Here is a 13,054-nt window from a genome sequence, read left to right as displayed (position 1 = left end):
CATCAGACAACAGAAATATTGTGAGACCATTGAGGAGTTTGTTATAGCACTGTGAGGGTTGGCTATAAAGTGTTGATTTGAACATTATAAGAAAGAGGACGTTCGGGACAAGTTGATGATCAACAGGAGATCAAGTGGTCCCCTTGTCTAATGGGAACTAGCCCACTCACACTGAAGCAGCTATTTCCCATTAGAGAAACGGCCCTCTAACCTGGAGAGGCAGAAACGTTGGAGGGCCGTTTCTCTAATGGGAAATGGCTGCTTCAGTGTGAGTGGGCTAGTTCCCATTAGACGAGAGGACCTTTCTGCCTTTCCAGGTCAGAGGGCCGTTTCTCTAATGGGAAATAGCTGCTTCAGTCTGAGTGGGCTAGTTCCCGTTAGACGAGAGGACCTTGTTGCCTTTCCAGGTCGGAGGGCCGCTTCTCTAATGGGAAATAGCTGCTTCAGTGTGAATGGGCTAGTTCCCATTAGACGAGAGGACCTTTTTTGCCTTTCCAGGTCGGAGGGCCGCTTCTCTAATGGGAAATAGCTGCTTCAGTGTGAATGGGCTAGTTCCCATTAGACGGGAGGACCTTTTTGCCTTTCCAGGTCAGAGGGCCGTTTCTCTAATGGGAAATAGCTGCTTCAGTCTGAGTAGGCTAGTTCCCATTAGACCAGAGGACCTTTCTGCCTCTGCAGGTCAGAGGGCCGCTTCTCTAATGGGAAATAGCTGCTTCAGTGTGAATGGGCTAGTTCCCATTAGACGAGAGGACCTTTCTGCCTCTGCAGGTCAGAGGGCCGCTTCTCTAATGGGAAATAGCTGCTTCAGTCTGAGTGGGCTAGTTCCCATTAGACGAGAGGACCTTTCTGCCTCTGCAGGTCAGAGGGCCGTTTCTCTAATGGGAAATAGCTGCTTCAGTCTGAGTGGGCTAGTTCCCATTAGACGAGAGGACCTTTTTGCCTTTTCAGGTCGGAGGGCCGCTTCTCTAATGGGAAATAGCTGCTTCAGTGTGAATGGGCTAGTTCCCATTAGACGACAGGACCTTTCTTCCTTTCCAGGTCGGAGGGCCGTTTCTCTAATGGGAAATAGTTGCTTCAGTCTGAGTGGGCTAGTTCCCATTAGACCAGAGGACCTTTCTTCCTTTCCAGGTCGGAGGGCCGTTTCTCTAATGGGAAATAGCTGCTTCAGTGTGAATGGGCTAGTTCCAATTAGACGAGAGGACCTTTCTTCCTCTGCAGGTCGGAGGGCCGCTTCTCTAATGGGAAATAGCTGTTTCAGTGTGAATGGGCTAGTTCACATTAGACGAGAGGACCTTTTTGCCTTTCCAGGTCGGAGGGCCGTTTCTCTAATGGGAAATAGCTGCTTCAGTGTGAATGGGCTAGTTCCAATTAGACGAGAGGACCTTTCTGCCTCTGCAGGTCGAAGGGCCGCTTCTCTAATGGGAAATAGCTGCTTCAGTGTGAATGGGCTAGTTAACATTAGACGAGAGGACCTTTTTGCCTTTCCAGGTCGGAGGGCCGTTTCTCTAATGGGAAATAGCTGCTTCAGTGTGAATGGGCTAGTTCCCATTAGATGAGAGGACCTTTTTGCCTTTCCAGGTCGGAGGGCCGCTTCTCTAATGGGAAATAGCTGCTTCAGTGTGAAGGGCTAGTTCCCATTAGACGAGAGGACCTTTTTGCCTTTCCAGGTCAGAGGGCCATTTCTCTAATGGGAAATAGCTGCTTCAGTCCGAGTGGGCTAGTTCCCATTAGATGAGAGGGCCTTTCTGCCTCTGCAGGTTAGAGGGCCGTTTCTCTAATGGGAAATAGCTGCTTCAGTCTGAGTGGGCTAGTTCCCATTAGACGAGAGGACCTTTTTGCCTTTCCAGGTCAGCGGGCCGCTTCTCTAATGGGAAATAGCTGCTTCAGTGTGAGTGGGCTAGTTTCCATTATTATGCAGGACTTGGCCACTAGGGGAGCAAAAAAGGCCTTTTCTCTAATGGGAACTAGCCTTCTCTGTGTGAGGGGGCTAGTTCCCATTATTATGCAGGACTTGACCACTAAGGCCAAAAAGGACAATTTCTCGAATGGGAAATAGCAGGACTTGGCCACTAGGGGCAAAAAGGGCCATTTCTCTAATGGGCACTAGCCTTCTCAGTGTGAGTGGGCTAATTCCCATTATTATGCAGGACTTGGCCACTAGGGGCAAAAAGGGCCATTTGTCTAATGGGAACTAGCCTTCTCATTGTGAGTGGGCTAGTTCCCATTATTATGCAGGACTTGGCCACTAGGGGAGAAAAAGGGGCCATTTCTCTAATGGGAACTAGCCTTCTCAATATGTGTGGACTAGTTCCCATTATTATGCAGGGCCTGGCCACTAGGGGAGCAAAAAGGGCCATTTCTCTAATGGGAACTAGCCTTCTCTGTGTGAGTGGGCTAGTTCCCATTATTATGCAGGACTTGGCCACTAGGGGTGCAAAAAAGGGCCAATTCTCTAATGGGAACTAGCCCACTCACACTGAAGCAGCTATTTCCCATCTGAGAAATGGCCCTAACAACCGATGGTCCGTTTCTCGGAGGGGAACAAGAGGTGGAAAAAATTATAGCATCACTCAAGCCCTCAAGATTCCAAGGTGACATTTGCTTGGCACAAATAATTAAAGACGCCACCAGAGACCTCGCCCCATTCATTACTAAACTAATAAATGCATCATTCTGCGCCTGCAGAGTCCCAACAAACCCCAAGGACGCTTGGGTCCTACCCTTGCTAAAGAAAGCCTCATTAGACCCAACCATTCCTACTAATTACAGGCAGATTACCACGGTCCCATTCCTCCTCAAAATCTTAGATAAGGAGGCATACTTACAGATCCAGCATTATCTGGAGACTAATAACCTCCTGGGACTAAGACAATCAGGCTTCAGACCACTTCATGGTACTGAAACCGCACTGATTGACCTGAAAATGCAAATTGACTCACTCAAGGACAAAGGGCAATGTGCCCTGCTCCTCCGATTAGCTGCCTTCGATTTGGTGGACCACTCTATTCTCTGTAAGCACTTGTATCCTGCGGCCAACTTCTCACATGAAGCCTCAGACTGGATCCAATCTTTTCTCAACAATAGGTCTATGAGGGTCTTCTCTCAGTCAGCAGCCGCTGACTCATCCCTGATCATTTGTGGTGTACCCCAGGGCTCATGCGTATCCACCACCATATACAATATATTCACAAAGCCTTTATTTGATAAATTGGACCATCTGGGGAGCATCTACACTAACTACGTAGATGATACCCAGATACTCCTACCTCTCTCAGGCGACTATGACCTAGATCTAGCCCTTTTGAACAAAATATACCAAGTCATTCAGGCATGGGTGGCGGCCCATGAATTATGCCTGAATGATGATAAGACTGAAATTGTAATCCTAGGTGCTCCAGACCACCTTAATAAACTCAACGCGCAGTACACTGCATTTACCATTGATGGCATCACCATCAAAGTGGCTAAAGAGACCAAAACATTAGGCTTCTACTTAGAGTCCACCCTGAACATTGGTAAAAAAGTCAATGCCATGTCCTCCGCTACAGCGTACACATGTAAGCTGATTCATGCTTGTAAACCTTACCTATCCACCAAGATCTGCACCACCCTAGCGAGAGCCTTAATATTGTTAAAACTCGACTACTGCAACGCCCTGTATACAGGAGCTAGCAAACAGACCACTAATAAACTACAAATATTACAAAATAATGCATTGAGATCTGCACTCAGCATTCCTGAGAGAACATATTTCTGCGGCCAGAAGAGAAACCAAGTGGTTTTCCATTAAAAACAGGATCCTATTCAAACTAGTCTCAATCACCCATAAATGTCTAAACAATGCTGCTCCACAGTACCTCCAAGAAAATAATATCAGAAAATCTTCATCTCGTCCCACGAGTGCTGCCCAATCTTGTTGTATTATAATGCCCAGATTTAACCTGAAAAGAGCAGGGCGAACAGCTTCCCGGTTTTAGCCGCCCAATACTGGAACGCACTACCCCTGCACCTCCAAACAGACCAAACCTCCTAGATTTCAGGAAAAATATGAAAATCTGGTTGGTCTCTAATGTAACTTACTTGTGCTGTAACTTCACTTTGTGCCCCACCGTATTGTACTTTACCTGTAATCTCCATGTATTGTTAATAATAATTGTACCTGTAATTACCTTGTACTGTACATAAAAAACTTGATTATCTTGTTGCGCCCAGAAACTCTCGGGCGAGGAGCGCCTTACAAATAAATAAACAAACAAACCTGTTCTTTACTTTCTTGCAGCATTGGTTGGAGGTGCACGTGTTCCCCGCTCTTTTGCATGATCAACCCTTCTGTCCATCTAATTTATAACAGCAGAGTGGTGTATCATAAAGAAGAGCTCCCTCAAGTTGAGGAGGCTGGGGTTCTGGGGGAGCCCGGCTAACGAGTAGAGATCCGAGGAAGTGTTGTCTTACTGTTCTACCCAGTTGGCTCGACGTCTTCTGAACATCACCCCGGCCTGTTCCGTGGTAAAAGACTACTTGCGAGACCCAGAAACGCTGAGATCTGGCGAGATTAGAAGCGGGAGGAGCGGAAGGCTGCAGGCAGTGGCATCCGTGAGAAGGAAGGCTAAAGAGCCACGGAACATCTCCCTGCTCTCCTCCTGCATGAGGAGTCAGAGACGTGCTCCAGCCTTAAAGACTAAGAGAAAGCCCAGAGACTTAGACATTACATTGCAGTAAATTTAACTGTGATTAGTAACTGCCTTTATTTATGCTGCCATCTTTTGCTGTCAATAAATCTAAGTTTAGACCACTGAAGGTCTGAAGTTTTCTATAACAGTAAAGCTTGAATAAAGAAGCTCAAAGATTTCCAGTAGGAAGGTATTTTGTGGAGGGAGGGGCAGCAACTGGGTGGGAACGGCAATAAGAATTAGCACGGCCAAGAGCAGTCAATGGGTGGGTCAACCTACAAGCTTTGTGTCCCTCGCCTCCTCACATACCAGTTCTCCCTATCTGTACTGCTCTAATGCAGTAGTTACAGTTTATAGAATAGCCCAAAGCCCAAACTAAAAACTATAGGTACATGAAAAAAGAAATGCATGCGTGTTTTCCTTTTCTTTTGCTATTGTACTAGTTTGCCAAACTATACAAGGGCGTGTCAAGGGGCGCCGCTTCTACGATGTGTGCAGGGTCCGGGTCCGGTTTTTGCTTCAGACAAAAAGTGTCAGCCCTACATATAACTGTTAAGAAGGTGATGCAATCAATTAAATTGCATCAAAAGATGGCTGTAAAAAGAGATGTACAACAACATACATACAACAACATATCTCAACTGAATATATGCACACACATAACGATAGACATAAAACGAATGATTCTAATGTTTCTAGTAACATGTCTCCGATTGGTGAAAAAAACAAAAATAAATAAATGTTATATATATATATATATATATATATATATATATATATATATATATATATATACATATATATATATATGAGACGAGTAGAACTTTCATTCCAGGATGGCCGCTCTGTTCCTGCAAAACAGCGCCCACCTTTGAGCCGCATGTTTTTATGTCTGTTGTCCGTCTTTTGTCTTTTGTCCAGACGCTAGTTGCCAAGAGTGTCAGTTGGTTGCCCTTTTGCGTATGACGAAATCCTGACCTCTGACGCACTGACGCCTTGGAAACACCCGGAGTTCTATCCATCAGCACGCGAAGCTTCTTCTGCCGGCTCCTTTTCCCTCCCAGTCGCCATGGTAAGTGCTGCAGTATAAAGGTTCTGAGTGGAACGGTGGCAGCGATTGCAGGGCTCAGTTGTGGATGTCTTATAGCACGATATTCTCGGATAATGTGGAGAGCCGAGTTATTCTTGGTATTTGGTTCCTTGCGCTTTCGTCCTCTGTTTCCGACAGCATAGACCTCGGTTCATGAAAAACCGAAACTATGCCGTTAAATGGACCACCATCCGTAAATTCTCCCACTACCTAGTACAGGATTTTGGTTGAAAACCAAAGTTATTGTGAGGGTGCTCCCATCCCTCTACTGTCCCGTTACGTCAGTGTCTATCTGCACATGGTTCGGGCCGGCCCTCAAAAGCTGTCTGTGAAATGTATTCTAAGATTTGAGGTTTCAGAACTACAAAAACCTGAATAAAAACGCGACGGAATCCGGCAACTGATGTATGCTCTTTGTTGTTCCGTTGGAGTTAACTCCCGTGTCGCTCTAGTCTAGAGGCAGACTCGCTACAAGCTGTATAGGCCATATATGGTAGGGTGCTTCTAATCTTTGTCAATGTGGTTCTTCGATTTGGACACTGGCGTTTTTATTATCCTTTACCTATATTTTTTATTTTTTTAAGGACTTGGACCCAGAGCAAAAATTGAATTAATTAAAAAAAAAAATCATACTCTTTTGAGAAAACAATCAAGAATACTTCAATGTTAACTCGGCGCATATATAGAAATCTGACCCCTCCCACACATGCCCACTCCCTGTAGATTCGTATATTAAAACCCACCCATTCCATCAAGTCCAACACTAACCCTATTGACTTGCATTACCTCCACGTCCCTCTTCCTCGTCCCAGTACTAATCTTTGAGGTGTCCCACCTCCTACAGGAGCCCCTTTAACTCGCGCTCCTGGCATAAGAGTCCGCCTCCCCAAACCACAAGTTTTTTTTTTTTATTGTACCTGCTTTTGGCAGGGTTCCCCCATAGCAGTTTTCTGCTCTTCTCTCCCTGGGCATAGGCCGGAAGGGTGTGGGGGCTACGTTTTTCACTCTTGTGGCCTGGACTTGAGGTCTTGGGCTGTGGTGTTGTCTACAGGGCTTCCCTGCTTAGCTGGGTCGCCCCATTGAGCACAGGCCTTGGGCCCTGGTCTTCTGTCATCCCTGCATAGCTGGGCCAGACCTTGGACGTTCTTAAAAATCCCACTAGACCTGCAGGGCTAGTGGTTTACGTACTTGCCCTATGGTGACACAAATATTTATCTTTGCTTTTTGTGAAATGTTGCATGACACCACAAGCACACTTCATATTTGGCAGCAGTGCTGTCACCCAAAGCCTAGCCATTCACTTTTAAACTTTTATTTGCCATGCACTGCAAACTAAGTGTGCTTGTGGTAAATGTCAGGTATGTTTCAAACATCCCCATACTCGCAATCAAGCACGTTGGTAGTGCGTTGCCTGATTTCCTATAGAAAGACAGGGGGTGTTGTCACCTTGGGTGTACTATTGGCAGTTGTGGTGGTCTCCGATTTGCCTTTATTGTCCCCTTTGGTGTTCTGCTGCCTGTGAACATGGTCTTTGTTGCACACTGCTCGCGTCCATCCCTGCACAGCGTGCCTGTGGATTGGCTGTGCTGTGGGTGCCGCTTCAGGCTCCAGTCCTGGCCTTACTACATCACAATGTCTCCTTACATGTGTTGTGTGACTGACCATAGCAGGGTTTGGATCTGCAAGCAGTTTGGTGCTGGGCTCCTATCAACCCTGCCCCCTCAGTGCCCATGAAAGCTTAATGGTGGGGTGTGGCTAGGTTGTTTTTGGACAGTCTGTTCCCGTGCCCCCTGTTTCCCTTGCTTGTTGGGATTGCTGGGCATCGGACTGTTACCGCATAGGCTGTGGGAGCTAAGTGGGGCCCTCTGGTGCTCTATGGTGCTGCCTTCTTCTGGGTGGTGGCCTGTGTACCCTTGATCTCCTCTCCCCCTCGTGTTTGGGGTCAGGATCTGTGACTCGTCTCTTGCTGGGCTTCTGGGGGCCTCTGCTGTTGGGTTGTATTCACCTTGCCCGAACCGGCCCTGTTGACCTGCACGCTCCTAGGACGTCCTCGGATCTTGAAGGCCCTGCACTTGTGCTGGTGCTCCTCCTGTTTGTTACCTCATCTTGGACTGGGGTGGGGTCGCCCCTCCTTCTGAGTCTACTTGCCTCTAGCAGTGTTGGCTCGCCTTCTCCCCATGTTGTCCATCTGGCGACATGTTTGGGGGGGGGGATTTCTGCTGTTGTCGTTGTTTGGGTGGCTTTCAGGGGGTTGCAGGTGACTGAGCCATGGACGTCTGTGGACCTCTTTCGCCCACCCACCTCTTTCCCGGTGCCTACACACTCTTGTGATGGATCTCCTCTTCCCAGGTTCTGTAGGGCCCTTGGGCAGTGCCTTAGTTTTTGGGTGACGCTGTGGCCGTTTCTGGGATGCTTCAGGTGGTTGGTGTCCTTCGATCCTAGCTGGGTGCTCCTGTGGCTGCTGTCCGGGGTCCCACACTGTGAACAGTGGTTGTTGCTCTGGATTTGGTTCATGGTGGTATGCCGCTGGCCCTGTTTTTTGCGGCTCTTCCTTCCTGTTCTTCTGTCGGGTCTTTCCTTCTCGGTGTCCTTGGTGCGGCTGGGTTCCCTGGGCTAGTGGGGCTTGGTTTCCTGCCCCTCTGGGTTGGCCTGACACTGCAGCCTTGCTGGTCCCCTTGCTGTCCGCCTACTATTGGTCCGTTCCTTAGGGCAGTGGTTCCTGGGCTGCTGGGTTTGCAGACCTGTTGCTGTGGTTGTCTAGTGCTGCGCTTTGGTCCTCCCATCTGGTACGTCTGCATTTCTACTCCTGGTACCAGTGCTCTGGGTCTCTTGGTGTAGGGATGGAGCGGTTCTATGTTCATCGCTTCCTCGGCTGTGGTTTCCCTGTGCCTGCCTGGTTAGGGGTTGCCGGACTCTTTGGTCCCTTTAGCCGGGATTTCTGGAGATGCTTGGGGCGTGGCCCTGGTGTGCTGTGTCTGCCGATTGGATTTCGTCCCCGCCGCTCCCTTCATGCGCGTTCCGGACTCCTCTTCCCGGGGGTTCTGTAGGGTGGTTGGCCGTGCTGTGGTCTCTGCATGTGGTGCTGGACTTGTTGGTCTGCCAGAGGGTCCCCCTGGTGGTGTGTGGACTAAGGGTCTCCTCTGTGTTTGGGGTGCTCAGGCCGTTGGGACCCTCACTGTGTCTTCAACTTGGTTTACCTGGTCTATTGGCACTGAGTGAGCTCGCTCTGTTGTCTGTGCTGCATGCTGCTGCATGTTCGTACCCCAGGAGGGCCAGATCGGCCTTGCTCCTTCCTGGTTGTTCCTTTGGTACCATGCTATGGGATGCTCTGGTTGAGATGGGCGTGGGCTGCTTCCTGCTCTGACCTTTGGCCTGGATGTCTGCTCCTTGTCTTCTCTGTGGCGATGGAGCCAGTTGTGGCTACTCTCCTGTGGAAGGGGGTTTGAGGTTCTTTGTTTGGACGGCTGGCTCCTTCAGAGTGGTCTCTTGTTCTCTCTGTGGTGGCGTGTGCTCTGTTCTGCGGTTTGGCCTTGCTCCTCCTCCTGGTCCGGGTTGCTCCTGCGGCAGTCGCACAGCCTTCTGGTTCTGATCTGCAGTGTCGGGTCATGTTCCCTCTCGCCCATGCCTGCTGGGTGCACCTCTGCCCGGGCCTCCTCCTGTTCCACGCAGTGTCTTCGGTCGGGGTCGTCCTGCTAGTGTGGCATCCCTCTTGTCCCCTGGTCTGGCCTCCTCTGCTGCCCCCACTGCTCCTCCTTCTATTATTCTGGTGAAGAGGCTTCCCTGTCCTTCAGGGACCCATTACGGTTGAGTTTGTGCATTTGGGTTCTTTTGGTGGTGGCTCTGCCTGCAGGGGTTCCCCTTGGCGGCACTCTCTGCTTCACTGTTGCCCCCGCTGCCGGGCTGCTTGGTTCGTGGTGGTCGGTCCTGTTGGTCGTCCCTTTTTATGGTGACCTGTGTCTCCAGGTTGGGGTGCTCCTGCTCCCATTCTTTGGAACCCTGCCTTGTGGTTGGGTACCTGGACAGATGCTCGTTTTATGGCCTCCTTGGCTTGTCTCTGCTGGGGTCGGGTCAACTCTGTGGCTTGCCCTTCTCCACATGTGTTCCCCTTGGTGGTCTAGCTGCTGCAGGGGTGGCCTTATTGGTCCTGCAGAGTTCTGGGGTCTCCGTTTCTGGGCCTGTTGCCTCTCCCTTGCCTGCAGGGGGGGTTTTCTGTGCTTCTCCGTGTCTTCTTGGGGTTGTGGCCTTGGGCAGTCAGCTGAGTGTGCTTGGTGCTCTCTTGTGGTGCTTCTTATTGTTGATCCCTCTTCTTCCTTGGTGGGGCTCCGCTTGGCTTCTTTGGGAGCCAGGAGCGTGGGACTGTCCTGGGGTCTATGACATGGCATTTGGCTTTGTTCTTCCTCGGCTTGTTGTGTTTTTTGAGCTTCTCTGCTGGTGGGGCATAGTCTGTGCCCATGCTCTGTCGTTAACTGTATGGGACCTTCTCCCTGGCCCGTTTTTCTGCATTTGCGTACTACCCAGTGCTCCAGATAAGATTCTGAGGTGGGAGTATTTTACTCCCTATTTTTAAACTTTGAGAGTAAATGTGCTTTTAGTAAAAGTGACTTTTCTCCTTTGCAAGAGAGTAAAATGTATGTGACATACAGCCGACCTGTGCAAAAACTGTATGGAAATCTTGACTATGCGGCAGCTTTCTGCATTGTGACAAATACACCTTTAATTATTTCTGTTAAGGTCTTGCCATTTGATTTCTCCTGTATATATTTAAATGTTGAAAACACAACCTAGCCAGTTACAATACAATTCAACAAAAGCTTCACCTCACTGATGAGGCCCAACAAGGCTGAAACACGTGTATGGGGTTGCTTTTGGTACTCTTGTTCAGAGAGGAATTGCCAAAGCATTTTGGTGCTGGACTGCCCATGTGGGCGGGACAAAGACTGATATGCAAATCGATATTTCCCATCTGTGAAAGGTACAGTGAGCAAAAAGCGTGTGCTGCAAACTCTCATCTCAGAACAGGTTATCATGCCATGTTCTTTCTGGAGAGGAGCGCCTGCTACCTCCTTTTTTTAAATACAATTCATGCTTGCTTTACAATGTATGTTTTGAGATTCGATAGCAGAATTGTCTTTAGATGTTTAATGTAAGTCCTAGTTTCCTGGAGCTATCACTACCTAATGGTATGCCAATGTTATGATGCAACAGTGCAGAGAGGCAAGGACTCCATGCTAAATTCTATAGCTAATCTCATGGTCAATGGCTTTTTAAATAGCGCTTTCGGCAAAGCGCTGTACAGAGAACATTTATCACAATTATCACTAAACCGAAAAAATATTTCTCAGAGGCGTTTATGTAGATAAAAATCAAAAGAAGCCTTCTGGTGTCTTGTCAAGTAACCTGACCTTTGCACTGCCCTCTGCTCTGAACTTGTGTGTAAATGTACACAGGAAAATAATAAAGCTGTTGTATTTACAAGATTTTTATGCGGGGGGAAAAAGGCCTCGTAGTACCTCGGCCAGGACACCATGTCGAATGCCTTTTGGGCGTCCAGGGCAACTGCGACCGTCTGTGTTGTAGGCAACGTCTGTTTTGTAGGCGTCATAGAAGCCCCTTAAGGTTCAGAGACGTGGATCTGCCAGGGACAGATCCGGCCTGGCCGGCATGTATTGCTTCCGGCATGCAATTATTTTAGCGTAGATTTGTGTCCACGTTTGAAAGATAGTGGTCTATACAAGCCAGATTCTTCTCTGGGTTTGCCAGGTTTCAGCAGTGCAATGATTGTGGCCTCTTGAAGCGACCGCCCACACGTTTAGCAAGTAGGGGGCCAGTGTGCCCTTGTACTCCTTGTCAAGCTGTCCAGGCACTGTGATTTATTTCTTGGCAAGTCTGTAGATCAACCTAACCGCTGCATTCTGTGCTCTTTGCAGTCTACAGAGTTGTTTTTTTGGGATGCCCATCAATTGACTATTACAAAAGTCTAAGTGGGCATTTGTAAGTGCTTCCACTACCAAAACATGCTCCTCTTCTGGGATATAGGGGAGAGTTTGCTGAAGAAGTCTTAAGGAATAGAAAGTTCACCTTGGCCCCAACCTGACTTTTACTACCCAAGTTTTGCAACCAAGGTTTTTAACTTTAGTGGAAAACAGTTCTACTCATAATAGCTTTGTAAGTGGCCAACTTTTTAAGTTGGCCACCAGATGCTCCGGGCCGAACAAAATAAACTGTCTTGGATGCATTCATTTGCAATTGATTAGAAGCCATCCAATCACAAAGCTCTTGAAGGCATTCACTAATCTTGGCAAAGTTTTCCTCAATCTTGTCAATTGTGATGAAAATTTGAGTATCGTCAGCATATGATTGAAAACTAATTCCATGACTTCTCAAAATGTCCATAACCAATCGAAGATGCAGATTAAAAAGAAGGGGCGACAATGGGTGTATCCCCAGTCACCTGGAGTGCGCCATATTTCCCAGAGGCCAAGCTCCAACATAAATCGCTGAATGCAGCGGGCTGCCCTTAATGGGCCCTAGGTGGCTTCCCAGTGCCGTCCAGTTCTAGATCTAAGTGTTCAGTCCCCCCCCCCTATAATCTGTGTCCCGGGATAGCCCATGAGGATTCCTGTTAGTCCCTCGTATAACACTGGGTTGTCTGTTTGCTCCATAGGAGTTCACCAGGAGCACCTCCCCACCTAGTAGTTTACACTGCACTATTATATAGCGGCCCTCTGGGTCGATATGTGTGTGCTCTCACTCACATTTTACCCATTTATGTATTAATGTTAGCACGCCTCTGTATTGCGTAGAGTAATTGGTATGGAACCGATTTGGGGCCCCCCCAATCCCTTGGCATAGGTAATGTTCCTGCTACCCTGCGTATGTTTGTTTCAGAAAAATGATCTGAACCCCGTGTTGGGCAATGTAAGATGACAACTTCTGCGCCTTGGAGTAATTTCCAAGCCCCCTTACGTTCCAGCTTAGTACCTTTTAATAATCTCCATGCATACCTTTTGGAGCAACGACTCTGCATAGTTTACCCTGCTGTGACCAGATAGGTAGGCCATGGACATTGATGGTCTGCGTCATGCACATGCTAAAATATATATATATTCTTTTTCATCCCCAACTTTGCCATCGCACCCTCAATCAGGGTCAATGCTACCCTCCCTCCCTAACCCCAACAACTTCTATGTACCCGCAACCTTGCATAGGGGGACAACTGCTTAGCTTCAACCAACCAGTTACCAGCTCGCCTTGAAGATCAATGTTCTATGCACATCCGCTCCCACAGTAACAT

The 13,054-nt window shown here is 48.3% G+C and overlaps 1 protein-coding gene across 1 annotated transcript in view; it reads left to right on the top strand.

Annotated features, from left to right (window-relative positions):
* Positions 1-5,614: 5,614 nt before the first annotated feature.
* The window catches only part of CCT2 (chaperonin containing TCP1 subunit 2), a 404,766-nt gene continuing 397,326 nt past the window's right edge, over positions 5,615-13,054 (top strand). Inside the window, exon 1 of the mRNA XM_069629411.1 lies at positions 5,615-5,742. Within this exon, the coding sequence (XP_069485512.1) occupies positions 5,740-5,742 (3 nt within the window). The 5' untranslated portion in view covers positions 5,615-5,739. The remainder of the gene's footprint in view (positions 5,743-13,054) is intronic.

Source organism: Ambystoma mexicanum, chromosome 12 (genome assembly GCF_040938575.1).
Source record: "Ambystoma mexicanum isolate Mex_15411 chromosome 12, UKY_AmexF1_1, whole genome shotgun sequence".
NCBI lineage: Eukaryota > Metazoa > Chordata > Amphibia > Caudata > Ambystomatidae > Ambystoma > Ambystoma mexicanum.
Note: the sequence above shows the minus strand (reverse complement) of the source record. Positions and strands in the feature narration are given on the sequence as shown.